Genomic DNA, 15,855 nt, shown 5'->3' with positions numbered 1-15,855 from the left:
TAAAGCTCCATGCCTGCCAAAAGCCTCACTCACTTCTGATGAGTTTGAATGCACAAATTGCGTGGCAGGATGAGGGTTTTGCTGGCAGAGGTAGGGCTGAGCAAGGTTCAGTGCTGGGCTGTGCTTTGCTGTATGTCAGCTGTCTCAGCTGACAGGATCTCTCAGCTCGTACTTTTGATTAACACAGAGGGCTCCGTCGTACAGTCCCTCTGTTTAGAATAACCCTCCCTGAAGCCTGTGGCACTTCCAGATCTAGATGCACATGAGGGGCCTTAAGAGCAGGTTTTACTGAACTGATAATTGATCTTCTATTTCATAGCAGTCACTAATCTCCTTGGATTGATGTTTTATTTTGTCCAGCATGTAAAAATTATTTTAAAAGCTTTGTACTCTGCTGGGTTTACTTTTTTTTCCCCATTTTTGTAATGTCATACATACAACTCCATGTTACATTCCTTGGTCTTGTGATGTAAGTCACATATTACTGCCTGTGCTGATTACCTTCCCTCTAAGTAGTTCTTTCTCTTAGAACACTCTCACATTTTTACTGCTCTATTTTTTGCGTTTTTATTCCTGCTTTCTGGTGATGGTTCCTGATTGCCTGTCTTGTCTGAGAACTGACGCTCATTCATTAGTTACAGAGGAAAAAAAACAAACAAAAAAAAGCAAAACAAAAAAAAAAAACCTCAAACAAAAGCCTCTATTGCAGCCTGATCCCATCTAGAACTTGTTAAAAACAAAACAAAACAACTTCTTGTCACCACTCAACCATGTAGTGTTGCCACAAACAAAACCTGCCAGCCTCCTCCTCCTCCTCTTTACTTCAGTGACTCTAGTGTTTGCTGTCTTCAGTGGTGTATATGTTCAAGGCATCACTGCAAGAATGCAAACTTCTGCATAGCGAGATACTCGTTGACCCTTCGTCTAACATATTTTGTCTTTGTTTTCTGGACTGATCCTTTTATTTTTGTTTGCTGCATGTGAAAGTCCTCACTTGTATTTTGGTTTTTGTTTTCCTAATAAGCATTTCCCTCTCTTGTATGATTCATTATATTCACCCAGCTGCTGCGTCTCCATTGCTCTCCTGTATCAAAAAATCTTGATTTCAATTTCTTTTACTGATCATCTCATCCCAGACTTGTGACTGTTTCTGTGTATTTCTAATGACACGCAACCAAAGTCCTCATGATGCTACATAAAACCCTTACATGTAGGATTTCAGAGACTGCCATGTAAAATGACCTTTGCTGACATCATCTTGCTTGCTGCATGCTCGTAAAATTACTAAACCCTGTTCTTGCAACATCTTTCCTAGCATTGAATGTTTAGCTAGTAGTGTTTCATAGACAAGCAGGCAACCAGCACTGCCCAAATTGAATTTTTTTTGTGTTTTTGTTTGTTGTTTGTTTATTTATTTGTCATTGTTTTTTGTTTAATTTGCATGCTGTTGTTTGGTTTCTCCTCACAAAGTGTCAGTGTGTATGAGACTATGGCGCATCCGTGCCCATCCACCACTGGACTCTTCCAGTTCTCTCTGTCTGTCTTGGTCTTCTGCCTGACACCTTCAGATTGTGGTGTCACCGTTAGCCTGAATCACTTCACAATTTGTCTTTGGTAGTCTGTTTAACTGGCATCCCTGAATTTTAATTTCCATCATTAACACCTCTCTGAGACACTCAAGTTCACTGTCTCATTCTCCAGTAGGAATCCAGCTTCCTGTATGTGGTTAATTACTTCCTAGTTGACCATCTTTCCTTCGCCCTATCTTTCTTCCTACTTCCCTCAACACTCATTAATTTTTCCCCTGGGATCTCAAAGGGAATTAACTCTCTAACGGGGATTTAGTGCTTTCATGCCTTGCTTCTTGGCTTTGGCTGTGCCATGCCAAGAAACTGTCTTAGGCAGTGGAAAATTGGGCTTGTGATTAACCAACTGCTCCATGTTTGTCCCTTACTTGTGTTTTAGAGAAGGATGAGGCTGCAATTGAGAGTTCTGAGTACAATGCCACGTCAGTAGCTGATGTGGACAAGCGGGTGAAACGGCGGCTACTTATGGGTAACACTTTTCTTCCACTTCCTTTGTTGTGCTCTCACTTTTGTCTGTATGTGTGTGGGGGGGGAGGTTTTCCTTTGGTCTCATTTGGTCCCTTTGGTTTTGGTTTGGTTTGTTGGTTTTTTTTTTAACCTGACTTCATCTGTGTGGAAAGGTCACCAATTTTGTTAAGTTCTCATCTGTTGTATGACTTCATTTCTTGTTTTTAAACTTTTTTTTTTCCTGATGCTGCAGCTTTAATGTTCAATTTCTTCTGCATAGGAGGAAGCTTTTGCCATTAACCTTACTTAACTTATGCGAGCTACTTCTTACATGTGATTCGTGTGCGTTTGTGTGGATGTGTTGCATTGAGAGTCCCAAAAAAATCTCGTGTTCCAGACTTGCCTATTGAGTTAAAAGTGGATGATGATGATATATCAATGTTCTGTTGCATATCTGGTATGAAATTAGCAACTGTATTTACCTACTTAAAATGTGCAGTGCTTTTGATTGAAATGTAAATATTATGACTGGAAATCCATTTTTTTCATTTGTGCAGCTATCTTAGTAACCACTGAAAGATTTTTCCCAAGTGACTAGTAAGCTTTTGTATGTTCCTCTTTCCAGACTGAGGCATGGCTTGTTTCTCTGTGCTGTTGATGCCTGAGAGTGGAAGGGATGAGGAATTGCATTGAACAAGAATAATTCTTTGGCTGTGGCTCTCGGTTAATCCATCGCACACCTTTGTGCTTGCGTTCTTTGTGTGATGTCTGTGGCCGTTACTGAGAATGACCTTCTGGGAATAAAAAGAGTAGAGTGGCTGGACCTCTGCCAGACTCCTTTCATGTGACAAAGGGCAGAGGGTAGCTCAGACTGCTGAATTATGCCAGTGCTTTGGAGGTTTTCAGGTGGTTTATTATTCTGTATTTTTCATTCTGATGCCCTACTCATCACATACAATTATTTCCACTAGGTTTTAAACCTAGAGTGCATTGGTGAGATGCACCCAATGAACTGTTTACATGACAAGGATTCTTGACACACAGAAAAGATTCTGGCAGGACAAGATTCTGCTCTCTTCCCTCCTGATTGCTGTTTGATTTCTTAAAGCCACTGAGTCCATTGCAGACTCTGCAAGCTCAGCTTTAGGAGACCAGAAGCCTCACTTTGAATATTAGGTTGATTGCTGGGATAATATTTGCAGTCAGTGACAATATTTATAAAGTTTCCATATCACTTATATCTCATCACCATGATAAACCATCTGCTTAACTGCAGCCCAGCACACAGGCACTGTGTAGGAAATGGCACGGTGTTACGACTCTGAAATGTTATTACATTGTAATATTGGGATAAAATCTGTTCCCTGGTGTGAAAACCTGAAAATCCTCATTTTTCAGATTATCTATGATTGTTAATTTTCAATTACTTTGCGGACCTAGCAAGTGATCTATATCAATTTATTGTTTAATCATGCACTATTTAAATTAAGATAGCAAAAACTATGATGAGGCTCATCTTGCTGTTAACACTGTTAGCTAAAACTTCATCAAAACTGATAGTCTCACAGGAGGTCAGGGGGAAAAAGTGTGCAGGAGACCCCTAGACCACTGGCAAATTTGCCTAGCCACTACCAGTGTGTACAATATGGTTTAGAGGCTCTGGGCAACACAGTGTAATTATCCAACCTGAAAATCAGCTCACACTGCTTACAAGCAGAATTAAAAACTGAAGAATAGCAACAAACTTCTTAGTTCCACCAGGTCTGCAGGTTCCAAGCTGAACATCGATTCCAGAAGCAGGTTTAGGGAAATAATTTGAAATGGTGTTTGCAAAACCCGTGAAGTCTTCAGCAGCTCCTGTGCTAGCAGTATCAGCTGAGGGTTTGGGGAGACGATGTGTTTGAACAACTAATTCCTTAGCAAAACATTAACTAGAGCTGAAAAGAAATTTAATTATTAATTGAGATCTGAGAGGGTGCCTTATTACTTAGAGACTTGTCTGCTTGGGTATTTCTAATGATTTCTGATGCCCAGACTAACCACCTTTGGTTGGCTGGCTGGTTTGGGTTCGGGGGTTTTGTGTTAACGGAGTTTTTAGTACATTTCCAAGGTGCAGAGGTATTTCCACAAAATCCCATGTGTCTTCACATGCTTTCTGAAAAGCTGTTTTAGAAAGTACTGAAATGCTTCTCAGGAAACCTTGTTACCAGATTTAGTAGCTGGACTGTGATTTTTGACCCTCCTGCCAGCAGTCTTGGGAAAATAGGAAAAGCAGATGACTTCATGTAATTTTAGTAGTCTGATGAAAGATGCTTTCAATTACAAGCCCTGAGACGATAATTTCTAGTCCCCTGTCATTTGCTGCATGCTATTGAAATGACTGTGATCTTTGTAGCCCTTAATATCAGACAAGGCTAAGAATGAGTTTGCAGGAGACTTTAGGAGAACAGGACTGCTGTCAGACATAAATGCATATGCCACTCATTTTACTACAGCAAGACTGGCCACCTCTGTAGCTCAGAGGGACTCTTACAGGGGCCTTGTCCTAGTCATGGTGCAGTCTTGTGACTTGTGGCTAAATATTGAAGGGAGACCATTTAGGATAGGATAGGATAGGATAGGATAGGATAGGATAGGATAGGATAGGATAGGATAGGATAGGATAGGATAGAGTAGAGTAGAGTAGAGTAGAGTAGAGTAGAATAGAATAGAATAGAATAGAATAGAATAGAATAGAATAGAATAGACCAGGTTGGAAGAGACCTCCAAGATCATCATGTCCAACCTATCATCCAACATCACCTAATCAACTAACCCATGGCACCAAGCACCCCATCAAGTCTCCTCCTAAACACCTCCAATGACGATGACTCCACCACCTCCCCAGGCAGCCCATTCCAATGGGCAATCACTCTCTCTGTGTAAAACTTCTTCCTAACATCCAGTCTGAACCTACCCTGGTGCAGCCTGAGACTGTGTCCTCTTGTTCTGGTGCTGGTTGCCTGGGAGAAGAGACCAACTTCTGCTTGTCTACAACCTCCCTTCAGGTAGTTGTAGAGAGCAAGAAGGTCTCCCCTGAGCCTCCTCCTCTCCAGGCTAAGCAACCCCAGCTCCCTCAGCCTCTCCTCACAGGGCTAAGAGACGAATAGGTAAATATGCTTACTTCCTTCCTGTTATAGGCATTTCTATCTAGATCTCGCGAGGCAGGCAAGAATCTGATCTTCTCTGATGATCTACAAGAATTCTTCCATCCAGTGATTCTTAGGAATTTTTATGCAAATTTTTCATAATGTTCAGAAAGGCTCCAAGGGCTTCCAGTTATCCTGTATCTCTCCTGGTCAGAGGAAAACACTTGGATTCAGAGTCAAGAGCACTCTTTAAAGAAGTGGCAGTGAACAACTTTTCTCTGATCTGTGCACATTGCACCATATTGCTATTCATACAGTTCATTTTTGCATTTTCTTCCCTACCCCTTTGGGCCATTGCTATTCTAGAGTGGAAAGGTATGCAGCCTTAATTGTCCTCCAGGTGAAGGGCAAGTCATTTTCTTCAAGAACCTATCTGCCAGTCTGTTTTTCATGTCATACCATAGCATGAGACTGCTATACCTGATTAGAGCAGTGTGCTAATGCATTTCACGTATTGTTCTGTCTAAATCGAGCATCACTTTGGAGCACCTGGATGAAAACTTTTCTAGTGTGGGCATCCCACTTTAGAAGTAGCAAATTTCTGTTCAGTCCTACTAATACACATATCCTCAATATATTTTGTCCAGTTTCATATCTTCTGCTATGGAAGTTGCTTCTATTCATGTCTAGTTTCCAAATATTTCTGCCCTTGCAGCCATGGATAGAATTCAGAAACCCAGTGGCCACACAGCCTACAACAGTAAAGATAAGCCACCCAGTAATCCAGCACCTTATCATTATAGATATTGTAAATTATCAGATCTCGAAGGCTTAGCATTTCTCTCTTCTTGGGTGCTGTTTTTCACTTGAGAAGGCTACAGGGATTTTATAGACCACTTGTCCTGAAGCTTTCTTTTACAGAGAGCTTGATACTGTGGACACAAAAGTAGATTTTAGATTTCACAGCACCAGTTATGCCATTGGGCTGCCTCATTACAAATAATCAATGACTTACAACGATGTGACAGGTAGCTAAAAACTTCCTCTTTAAGGAACCAGAACTGCAGAACTGTCTGGTTTAAGAGCTCAAGGATTCTTGAGCTCTTGTGTCCAACCTATCATCCAACACCACCTAATCAACTAAACCATGCAACCAAGCACCCTATCAAGTCTCCTCCTAAATACCTCCAATGCTTAAGGCTCAAGAATTCCTCATCTTCTAATCTAAGGCAGTGATTTGCTTTTTGGCTACTCTGTACATCAACTCTTAGCACCAAGAAATATATAGATTTATATTTGTAATCTATTTTTTGTATTACTTATATTTAAAACTGCAGTCACTTGCTACATTGCCTTACCAGACTGCATGAATCTTTACGGTGCTTTAACCACACAATCATGATATTCTGTCCAGGACATTTCTTGGATCTTATCCTTATCCAGCGCTTTTTTCTTGCCATGTTTCATTTCATTCTCTTTAGGCTTGAATTCAAGTGACTTCAGAACAAGGAGAAAGGCTACATTTCTCTTCCTCACCTTCAATCTGCCTTTTCCATTCCTTCCAGGGATTGTAAAATTATGGAATCATTTTGGTTGGAAAAGACCTTTAAGATCATCAAGTAACTGTTATCTAACTCTACAAGTCCAGTCCTCAGCACCACATCTCTGCCTCTTTTAAATACCTTTAGGGATGGGGATTCAGCTACCTCCTTGGGGAGCCTATTCCAGTATTTGAGAACCTTTTCAGTTTCTTCTAATATCCAACCTAAACATCCCCTGGTGCAACTTGAGGCCATTTCCTTTCCTACTATCACTTGTTACTATGCAGAGGAACCAACCTCCATCTTCCTCCAACCTCCTTTCAGGAAGTTGTAGAGAGCAAGAAGGTCTTCCCTCAGCCTCCTTTTCTCCAGGTTAAACAACCCCCATTTCCTCAGGTCATCCTCAAGAGACCTGTTCTCCAGACCCTTCGCCAGGTCCATTGCCCTGCTCTGGAACCACTCTAGGATCTCAATGTCTTTCTTATAGTAAGGGCTCCAAAACTGAACCCAGTATTCAAGGTGTGTCCTCACCAGTGTGAGTACAAGGGAACAATCACTTTCCTTGTTGTGGTTGTCACACTGCTCCTGATACAGGCCTGTCATACTACTCCTGATACTGTTGCAAAGTTCTTTTCAGTATAGCAAAGAAGAATGGGACATTGAGCCCATCTTGAAGTCAAGGAAGCAGAGCAATTTCCCTTTCGTGTTTAAAGCCAGGATAATGGTGGAAATGGCAGTAATACCATTGCCACAAGTATCTTCAGAAACCCAAACTATACACTGAAACTCTACCATCCTTTAGAAGATGTGCTCAACTCACTGTGTGTTAGGACAGCTTAAGATTTTGCCACTGAACACTGACTTCTTGAGTCACCAGTATTGCTCTTGCCAGCCAACTTCAGATACAGGAATGTAACTCCCTTTCCTTTCCTTGAAGCTGTAATTTGAAGTGCTTGTGTAAAATGTAAATCAGACTGGAACTATCCTGGACTTCGTTAACGCCGAAGTTCACCTCTCTCTAGGTTGTTGCTGTTGTGTAGGAAGCACTTCAAGTAATTTTGAAAATCTTATTAAAAACAACCATCTTTGCTGGACTGGGATATCATGTGTGTCCTTGTATTACGTTCTATCCCTGCTTTCCTAAGAGTGACTTGAAGGGTTTGGACTGACTGTATTCAAGGCACATAACCAGCAAGTAAGGCAGGATTTTCACTAGTTCTGCTCCTTTGTTGTGGCAAGAATACTTTGGCTTCTGCAAATGGGTCTTCTTCCATTTTAATAGCTTTATAACTATTTGTAATGATCACCCATCTACCTGCCTGGATACCCAAGTGTGTAGTCTTCCAAGACCATTTCTCCTCTGCAGCAATCACTAGAAATGTGAGCTGTAGAAATTGCAATTTGGGCATTTCTCCCCTGAATTAGCTTATGACAAAGAACATCACTCACTGTGTGTTATGTGGGACAGAATCATCTCCTTTTTTCCCCTTAAGATGGGCTTGATTTGGAAAGCATACTTCCACTATCAGTTCAGCTCCAAGGGTCTCAAACATTGCAGCAGACAGCCAGAGCCAGATCAGACTAGTAATGTAGGTCCCGCTTTGGTCACTTTCATGACATGCCAGTACTCCTTTCTCTGTGTCCTGATCAGATCTTTCTTCCAGTCTTGTGCTTTCTGAAGTTACCATCAGCCAAGATAACTGTATTTGTATCCTGTCTTGGCCAAAAACTATTTTTATTGGAGGAAACTTTTATCCTAGTACCTACAATGGATTTAAGTGAGCTGCTCACATCCCATTAAAACAAACAAGCCAACAAAAGCCGCAACAGAACTTGACCTTTTGGTCATGACTTACTGCATTTGCAGCAAAGGCAAACATTTTAGCATCTATTACATCAAGAGAGATTTACAATTTTGGAGCTGATCCCTCTTATATTAGGCTTGCATATTTGAACATAAAGTCCTATCCAGCTTTATATATCCTAAGTCATCTCAGCCTAATAATAATCAGCCATATAGTACTTCTTCATGAACCACAGTTACCTAAGGATTAGACTACCTTATTCCTCCTAGACATCAAGCATATTTGTCTGGGAGGACATCATTTAAGAGCACCCCTCACCTGATTGCCAGGAAGGTACATGGAGATACTTACAGGCCAGATTATCACCACAGTTAACAGATTGCGTCAGGCTTGATTGTTAATGCACAGAGGTAGAATCATCAGTTGTGAGCTGAACATACTCCCCAGGAGCTCAAGGCAGAAAGGCCGAGTGACGCACCACCCTGCATGTGCCCCTCACAGAGACTTCCAGACGTTACGTATCTCTTAGCAGAGCATGTCTCAACATTTCCTGTTTCTGATGAAACAAGATCCTCCTTCAGATAGCTTGCACAAAACAGAAACTACAGGGAGCGTACAGCCTCTGTGTGTGAGCTTCGTAGTGACAATCACATGAAGAGAAAATGAAGTCTCTTACTTGAAATTCATTGTCCATATGCACACGTATGTGGTCATCCACCTTCCTCCCTTTCTTTCTCCTCGTCCACCTGGAAATTCCTGGGATTCCAAAACTGGGAAGAACTGATGGTACAGAACAGTAAGGTCTTAAGGCTAAAAAAAACAATAAATAAAAATCTCAGGTCTTAACTTGCAAGGATCCATGCCCTGTGTGAGCATGTATGTGCATAACAAATAAGCACCTTCTCATTTCTCTAGTATGCAGTCCTCTATTCACTTCTGCCTCTCCCATAGAAGATTTGAGGGTTATAGTTTTTTCTACTGAAGACCGTAAGCAAGGGAGCGTATGGCTTATGGTTTTTGAAACCATAGACTGACTGTTCTTGTGGACTTACTAGTCCATTGTGCCTGCCTGACCCAAGCTATTGCCTCCAGTCTGGTGTTCTGCTTGTTAGGAATTTCAGGACTTAATCTTCTTGAATCTCTGTTTTCTTTTCAACAGAGATAATACAGCTCTTTCTTGCTTCTACAGAAAAATAGAATCCACAGAGTTAGCTAGAATTACCAGAGTAACAAGTGATAGAATGAGAGGAAATGGCCTCAAGTTGCACCAAGGCAGGTTTAGGTTGCCTATTAAAAGAAACTTCTTCACTGAAAGGGTTCTCAACCCTGAAATAGGCTGCACAGGGAGGTGGCTCAATCCCCATCCCTGAAGGTGTTTGAAAGACAAAGAGATGTGGTGCTGAGGGACATGGTTTAGCACCAGACTTGGTAGAATTTAATAGCGGTTGGGGTCAATGATCTTAAAGGTCTTCTCCAACTGCAATGATTCTATGATTCCAAAGTGATTTTCTCCTGCCCTGTGTAAAGCAATATCGTAGCAACATGAAAACCATCCCCGGTCATTCAAAGACCTTTGCTCTGATGGTTTGCTGTGAATAACTTCTCCAAAGTCAAACTTCTGACTTGAATTACTGTGTATGACATACAACAATTATGTAGTTCACATGGAAATCCACCATTTTATGGATTTCAGGGCTCTGTGGTGAAGCCATACTTGGCTCCTTTGCAGCTCAGGAAGGAGCTGTAGAACTTACCAAAGCAACACATTCCTTACATAAAAAGTCCTTTAATCTGCTGAGCTTTCTGGCAATAGTATTTCTTTTTCCATGCCAGTAAGATTGCTGAGAAGGCTGGTTTTCACACTGCTTTGGCCTGGAATGATCTTCAGAAATAGGGAGGCAGAACATACACAGTGATCTGGGGAGAACATTCATTTGAAATGTGTGGAACTTACTCTGAACACCTTTCCTTATGATTCACCACACACGTTCAAGGGAAATGTTGGGCTCTAAAGTCAGATTAGCTCATCATTGCCTCACGGAGTATTGTGAGCTCTGGTTTTCCACTGGAAAATTTCTGAAATTCTTAGATTGTTTTATTCCAATGTCAATTAAAAATGGGTTCTGCAGACTTCATTTTTTGTTCTCTTTCAAAACAGAATGAGAGGGTTTGGGTGATCCTACTCCTGGTTTTCTGCCTCAAGGAGCAGAGAGATGGGCTAGCTAGTGTTTGTTTTCCAAAGCATTTAACTTCTGTCATAGTAACAGCCTTGCAAGGGTCACTTTAAGCCAAAAGCACAGTTTCAAGATATACTTCAGTCCCTGCATTCTAGGGCTCTTTCAAACTACTTTAAAAATGTCTTTCTTTCTCTGAATAGCTTTAATTTAACTTAGAAATGCTGTCAGAAAGCCAAGTAGCCTGCTCTATATGCATCACAACCTTCTTCTGCTTTAATCAATAAAGCATTTAAAACATATTATTAATAGGCATATTACCAGGAGGATCTCCAACTCAGTTACTGTGAAGCCAAGATCTCACTCTAACTCTTTCTGTCAGTTTTGCTTTGCTGTATGAAATCATAAAAAAACAAGGGGAAGGAATCCCTGAGGTCATTCATGCATTCTCTCTCCCCCAAGGGCAGATTCTTTCATCTTGAGTTATCATCACTTTTATTCATTGAGTTTGTGAATGGGATTTTATTTCCTCTAAAAATCCCTTTTCTTCGTTTCTTTGCTGATGATAAAGACTCTGACCTTATCCAGAATTCCTACCAATACCTTCCATTGTTTTGCTTTTCCATTTTAAATCAAAGGATTTGTCCAAGGTCAGGAGATAATGCTCCTTTGTAATGTCCAGAGAATTTCAGGTTTTCTTAAATGGAGCTTCTCATTTGGAAAACACACTGCAATCACAACTGTTAGTGCTGTTTCTAAGGGACCAGGCTGGACTCATCTGGTGCTTATAAAACACCTGATGTGATCTATCAACAGACATTCCCGTAACATGTAGTGTTTCCTGAAGAGGAATTGAACTTTCTGAAACGAGAGCTGTGGGACTCCTGATTCAGTGTAAGGTTCACCTAGTCGTTTCTTCACACATTCCACATGTGGTAGCACAGAGTTCTCATCCTATTTTCATGCAAATAAAATTCTACCAATCATGAAATTGCAAGGAAATGAGGAGACAAGCATAACGGAGGGAAGAATTCCACATCCTGCGAGTTACCCTTTCTGTCTCACCTTTTTTCATTCCCTGAATACGAAGCTCTTTCAGTTTCTCCTTCATCTGTTCACAGCTATTTGTTTCTTTCATTATACTCTTCTGAATGCTCTTTCTCTATCCTTTCGGCATCACAGAGCATCATTTGCATGAGAATAACAGCTCTCACTTAACTGAAAATTCAAATATTTTAGTTGTGTGTTTAGTTCCTCCTTGTACTTGTCCTCTGGACCCTCTTTTGTGTCCCTCTCATGCCATATACCATATGTACTGTCACTTGCAGTAAAGTTATTTTATGGATGGCAGCAGCAGTCTTCTCTTGTGTTCACTATCTCATTGCTTTCTTACTTGTACTACAGATTCCCTCTGGCTTAAAGGCAAACTCATTTGTGTCATCAACAGAGTTGGGGGGGTTGAAACTGCCTTTCCTAAGTTTTAATCTCTTCAAAGTTTCAGCCTTTGAGAATTTGGCAATTTGGGGCAGAATTTGAGTGTTTTTTATCAAATCAGATAGACTTTGTTGTTAGGCATGGGCATGCAGTTCACCTGCATACAGCAGTGCTGTCAGTGGCTGAAATTATTTCTGGAAGATTCTTCTATATAGCATACATGCTAAGACAAAGAGTGTGCTATGCAAAAACTCAGCACACCTGGAAGTCAGAAGGATCTGTGTTTGGTGGAGATTGTGCTACAACAACATGAAGGAAACAGATGACATATCAGCACAGGCTGCCTTTGAGCCAGACTGAGCAAAGAGCATTTTCAGGTGTGAGAGGAGACGAAATACAAGTTATGAGCTAATTTGATTCCAGATCCTTTTTGTATTAAACTTAGTTCAACATTCTTTAAAGTGAGTGAGCCAGTAAGACAGACCTGAGTAGGACCTGGCCCTCACATAGATCTGCTCTAATACCTTAGCATTATCACTATTGCAGCTTAATACTGTCACACTGAAATCCCTGGTGTTGGTCCTTATGAGGGCTCCAAAATGCTAAAGGGATCATAGAATCGTTTCAGTTGGAAAATATTTTTAAAATCATCAAGTCCAACCATTATCTAACTCTACCAAGTCTGATACTAAACCACATCCCTCAGCACCACATCTCTAACTCTTTTAAATACCTTCAGGGATGGGGATTCAGCTACCTCCCTGGGGAGCCTATCCCAGTCTTTGAGAACCCTGCAAAGAATAGTTACAGATTGTAGCAGCTAATGGCTCAAGATTAGGCCATCTCAAAATAAAAGAAAATCATGAGTATGTATATTTTTCCCTCTTAAGAGAATCACCCAAATCCTGACAGTTTCCTGTGAAATCTAACCCAAGTATATAAACCCAGTAAATACAGCCAAATCTGTTTAGGATAGGTGAACAGGTTATATCTTGGTTCAGGCACAGTTGTAGTTCACAGCAACTTTTGTTACAGCACATCTGCTAGGAACAGAGGTTGATAGAATAAATAGAATACATAGAATACATAGAATAAACCAGGTTGGAAGAGACCTTCAAGATCATCGCCTCCAACCCATCAACCAATCCAACACCACCTAAACAACTAACCCATGGCACCAAGCACCCCATCAAGTCTCCTCCTGAAAACCTCCAATGATGGTGACCCCACCACCTCCCCAGGCAGCCCATTCCAATGGGCAATCACTCTCTCTGTGGAGAACTTCTTCCTAACATCCAACCTGAACCTCCCCTGGCACAACCTGAGACTGTGTCCTCTTGTTCTGGTACTGGCTGCCTGGGAGAAGAGACCAACATCCATCTGTCTACAACCTCCCTTCAGGTAGTTGTAGACAGCAATAAGGTCACCCCTGAGTCTCCTCTTCTCCAGGCTAAGCAACCCCAGCTCCCTCAGCCTCTCCCCACAGGGCTGTGTTCCAAACCCCTCACCAACTTTGTTGCCCTTCTCTGGACTCGTTCCAGCAAGTCAACCTCCTTCCTAAACTGAGGGGCCCAGAACTGGACACAGGACTTGAGGTGTGGCCTAACCAGTGCAGTGTACAGGGGCAGAATGACCTCCCTGCTCCTGCTGGCCACACTGTTCCTGATGCAGGCCAGGATGCCATTGGCCCTCTTGGCTGCCTGGGCACACTGCAGGCTCATGTTCAGTCTACCGTCGACCAGCACCCCCAGGTCCCTCTCTGCGTGGCTGCTCTCCAGCCACTCTGCCCCCAGCCTGTAGCTCTGCATGGGGTTGCTGTGGCCAATGTGCAGAACCCAGCACTTGGATGTGTTCAATCTCATGCCGTTACCCTTTACTGCCACTCCATTTGCCAGGTGATATTGCTGGGAATAAATGGCCTAAGCTAACCCTTCCTGATAGCTGCACCAGCAAAAACAGTGAGTGCTTTAAAGCTCCACTCTACTTGCAACCTTGGAGCCCTGAATTTAAAACATTTATTCTGAGCATAAGAGGCTGTGTTTAGATCCTGTGCAAAATTCAGACCAAGTGTAGAAATAGATGCAATTACCCTCTGATTATTATTCCTCATAACTTTGCTTGGGCTAGAACTTCCCCAGACCCGAGAGCTACTAGAAATTCACAGGCCCAAACTGCTCCATGATGAAGTGCTCTTTGGCTGGCTTAAAAGTTGGCCCAAAATGAGCTTCTCTAATGTGGTACAGATTTGGGAAGTTAAGCCCAAGCACCCATTTCTCCTGAATCCAGAGAGCCTTAAGCTACTGCAAATGACTTCCAAAAGAAAGGCAGCTCAGTTCTAGGGTGGTTTCACTTGCTCTCTGGTCAGTGTTCTCATTTGACCAATCACAGGAGTTGGATAAGAAAAAGAAATATTTCCTGTTTCAAATCTTCCTTTCATCTGTAGTTACTGCTTACAATGTCAGCCTCAATGGTTTGGAGAAATTTGGCAAACTTATAAAACACCTTTGTTTTGAGGGACAGCTATGTCATCTTCTCCCTTGTAGACTAGTTACTGGTTGGTATTAAGTAGTGAGGAAAGTGGGCACACACTGCACGTTTTGTACTGAATGCATTTCACTGTCTTTGAAGTGTGAAGTCACAAACCTGCAGGAGTGACCGAACCTAAACTTTTGTTGCCTACCTGTTTCTGCAAAAAACCCTTCTCTTCCACCCAAGGCAATAAGAGAGGAGGTCAGTCTAACCTTTCTCTCTGGTTCAGAGCAGATGGCATTCATAAGCTATACAGAACTTTTTCATTTTGTTTCTTCCAAGAACAATGTGCTCTATGGAAGAAGCTGCTGTTGACTGTCCCTCTCATGCTTTTCCTGAAGAGGCAGATGATCAAGACAGCAGCTGCTGCAAAGCTTCCTTGAATGTAGGTGATGACATAAGTGGCATCCTGTTCAATATCTGTATTGATGATCTGGATGAGGGGATTGAGTCAGTCATCAGCAAATTTGCAGATGACACCGAGTTGGGAGCAGATGTTGATCTGTTAGAGGGTAGAAAGCCTCTGCAGAGGGACCTTGACAGGCTGGACAGATGTCCTGGCAGAGTCCCACAGGATGGCATTCAACAAGTCCAAGTGCTGGGTGCTGCACTTTGGTCACAAGAACCCCATGCAGTGCTACAGGCTGGGTCAGAGTGGCTGGAGAGCTGCCAGGCAGAAAGGGACCTGGGGGTACTGGTAGACAGCTGGCTGAACATGAGCCTGCAGTGTGCCCAGGTGGCCAAGAAGGCCAATGGCATCCTGGCCTGTATTAGGAATAGTGTGGCCAGCAGGAGCAGAGAGGTCATTGTGCCCATGTACTCAGCAGTGGTTAGGCCACACCTTGAGTCCTGTGTCCAGTTCTGGGCCCCTCAGTTTAAGAAGGACATCGAGACACTTGAAGGTGTCCAGAGAAGGGCAACAAGGCTGGGGAGAGGCCTTGAGCACAGCCCTGTGAGGAGAGGCTGAGGGAGCTGGGCTTGTTCAGCCTGGAGAAGAGGAGGCTCAGGGGAGACCTCATTGCTCTCTACAACTACCTGAAGGGAGGTTGTAGCCAGGTGGGGGTTGGTCTCTTCTCCCAGGCAACCAGCACCAGAACAAGAAGACACAGTCTCAAGCTGTGCCAGGGGAAGTTTAGGCTCGAGGTGAGGAGAAAGTTCTTCCCAGAGAGAGTTGTTAGCCGTTGGAATGTGCTGCCCAGGGAGGTGGTGGA

The 15,855-nt window shown here is 42.4% G+C and overlaps 1 protein-coding gene across 1 annotated transcript in view; it reads left to right on the top strand.

The window, feature by feature from the left end:
- Nucleotides 1-15,855, top strand: part of SCUBE1 (signal peptide, CUB domain and EGF like domain containing 1) — a 255,138-nt gene that overhangs the window by 142,452 nt on the left and 96,831 nt on the right. The window contains exon 7 of the mRNA XM_054173884.1: nt 1,966-2,055. Within this exon, the coding sequence (XP_054029859.1) occupies nt 1,966-2,055 (90 nt within the window). The remainder of the gene's footprint in view (nt 1-1,965; nt 2,056-15,855) is intronic.

This window comes from Dryobates pubescens, chromosome 27, assembly GCF_014839835.1.
Source record: "Dryobates pubescens isolate bDryPub1 chromosome 27, bDryPub1.pri, whole genome shotgun sequence".
Classification (NCBI taxonomy): domain Eukaryota; kingdom Metazoa; phylum Chordata; class Aves; order Piciformes; family Picidae; genus Dryobates; species Dryobates pubescens.
Note: the sequence above shows the minus strand (reverse complement) of the source record. Positions and strands in the feature narration are given on the sequence as shown.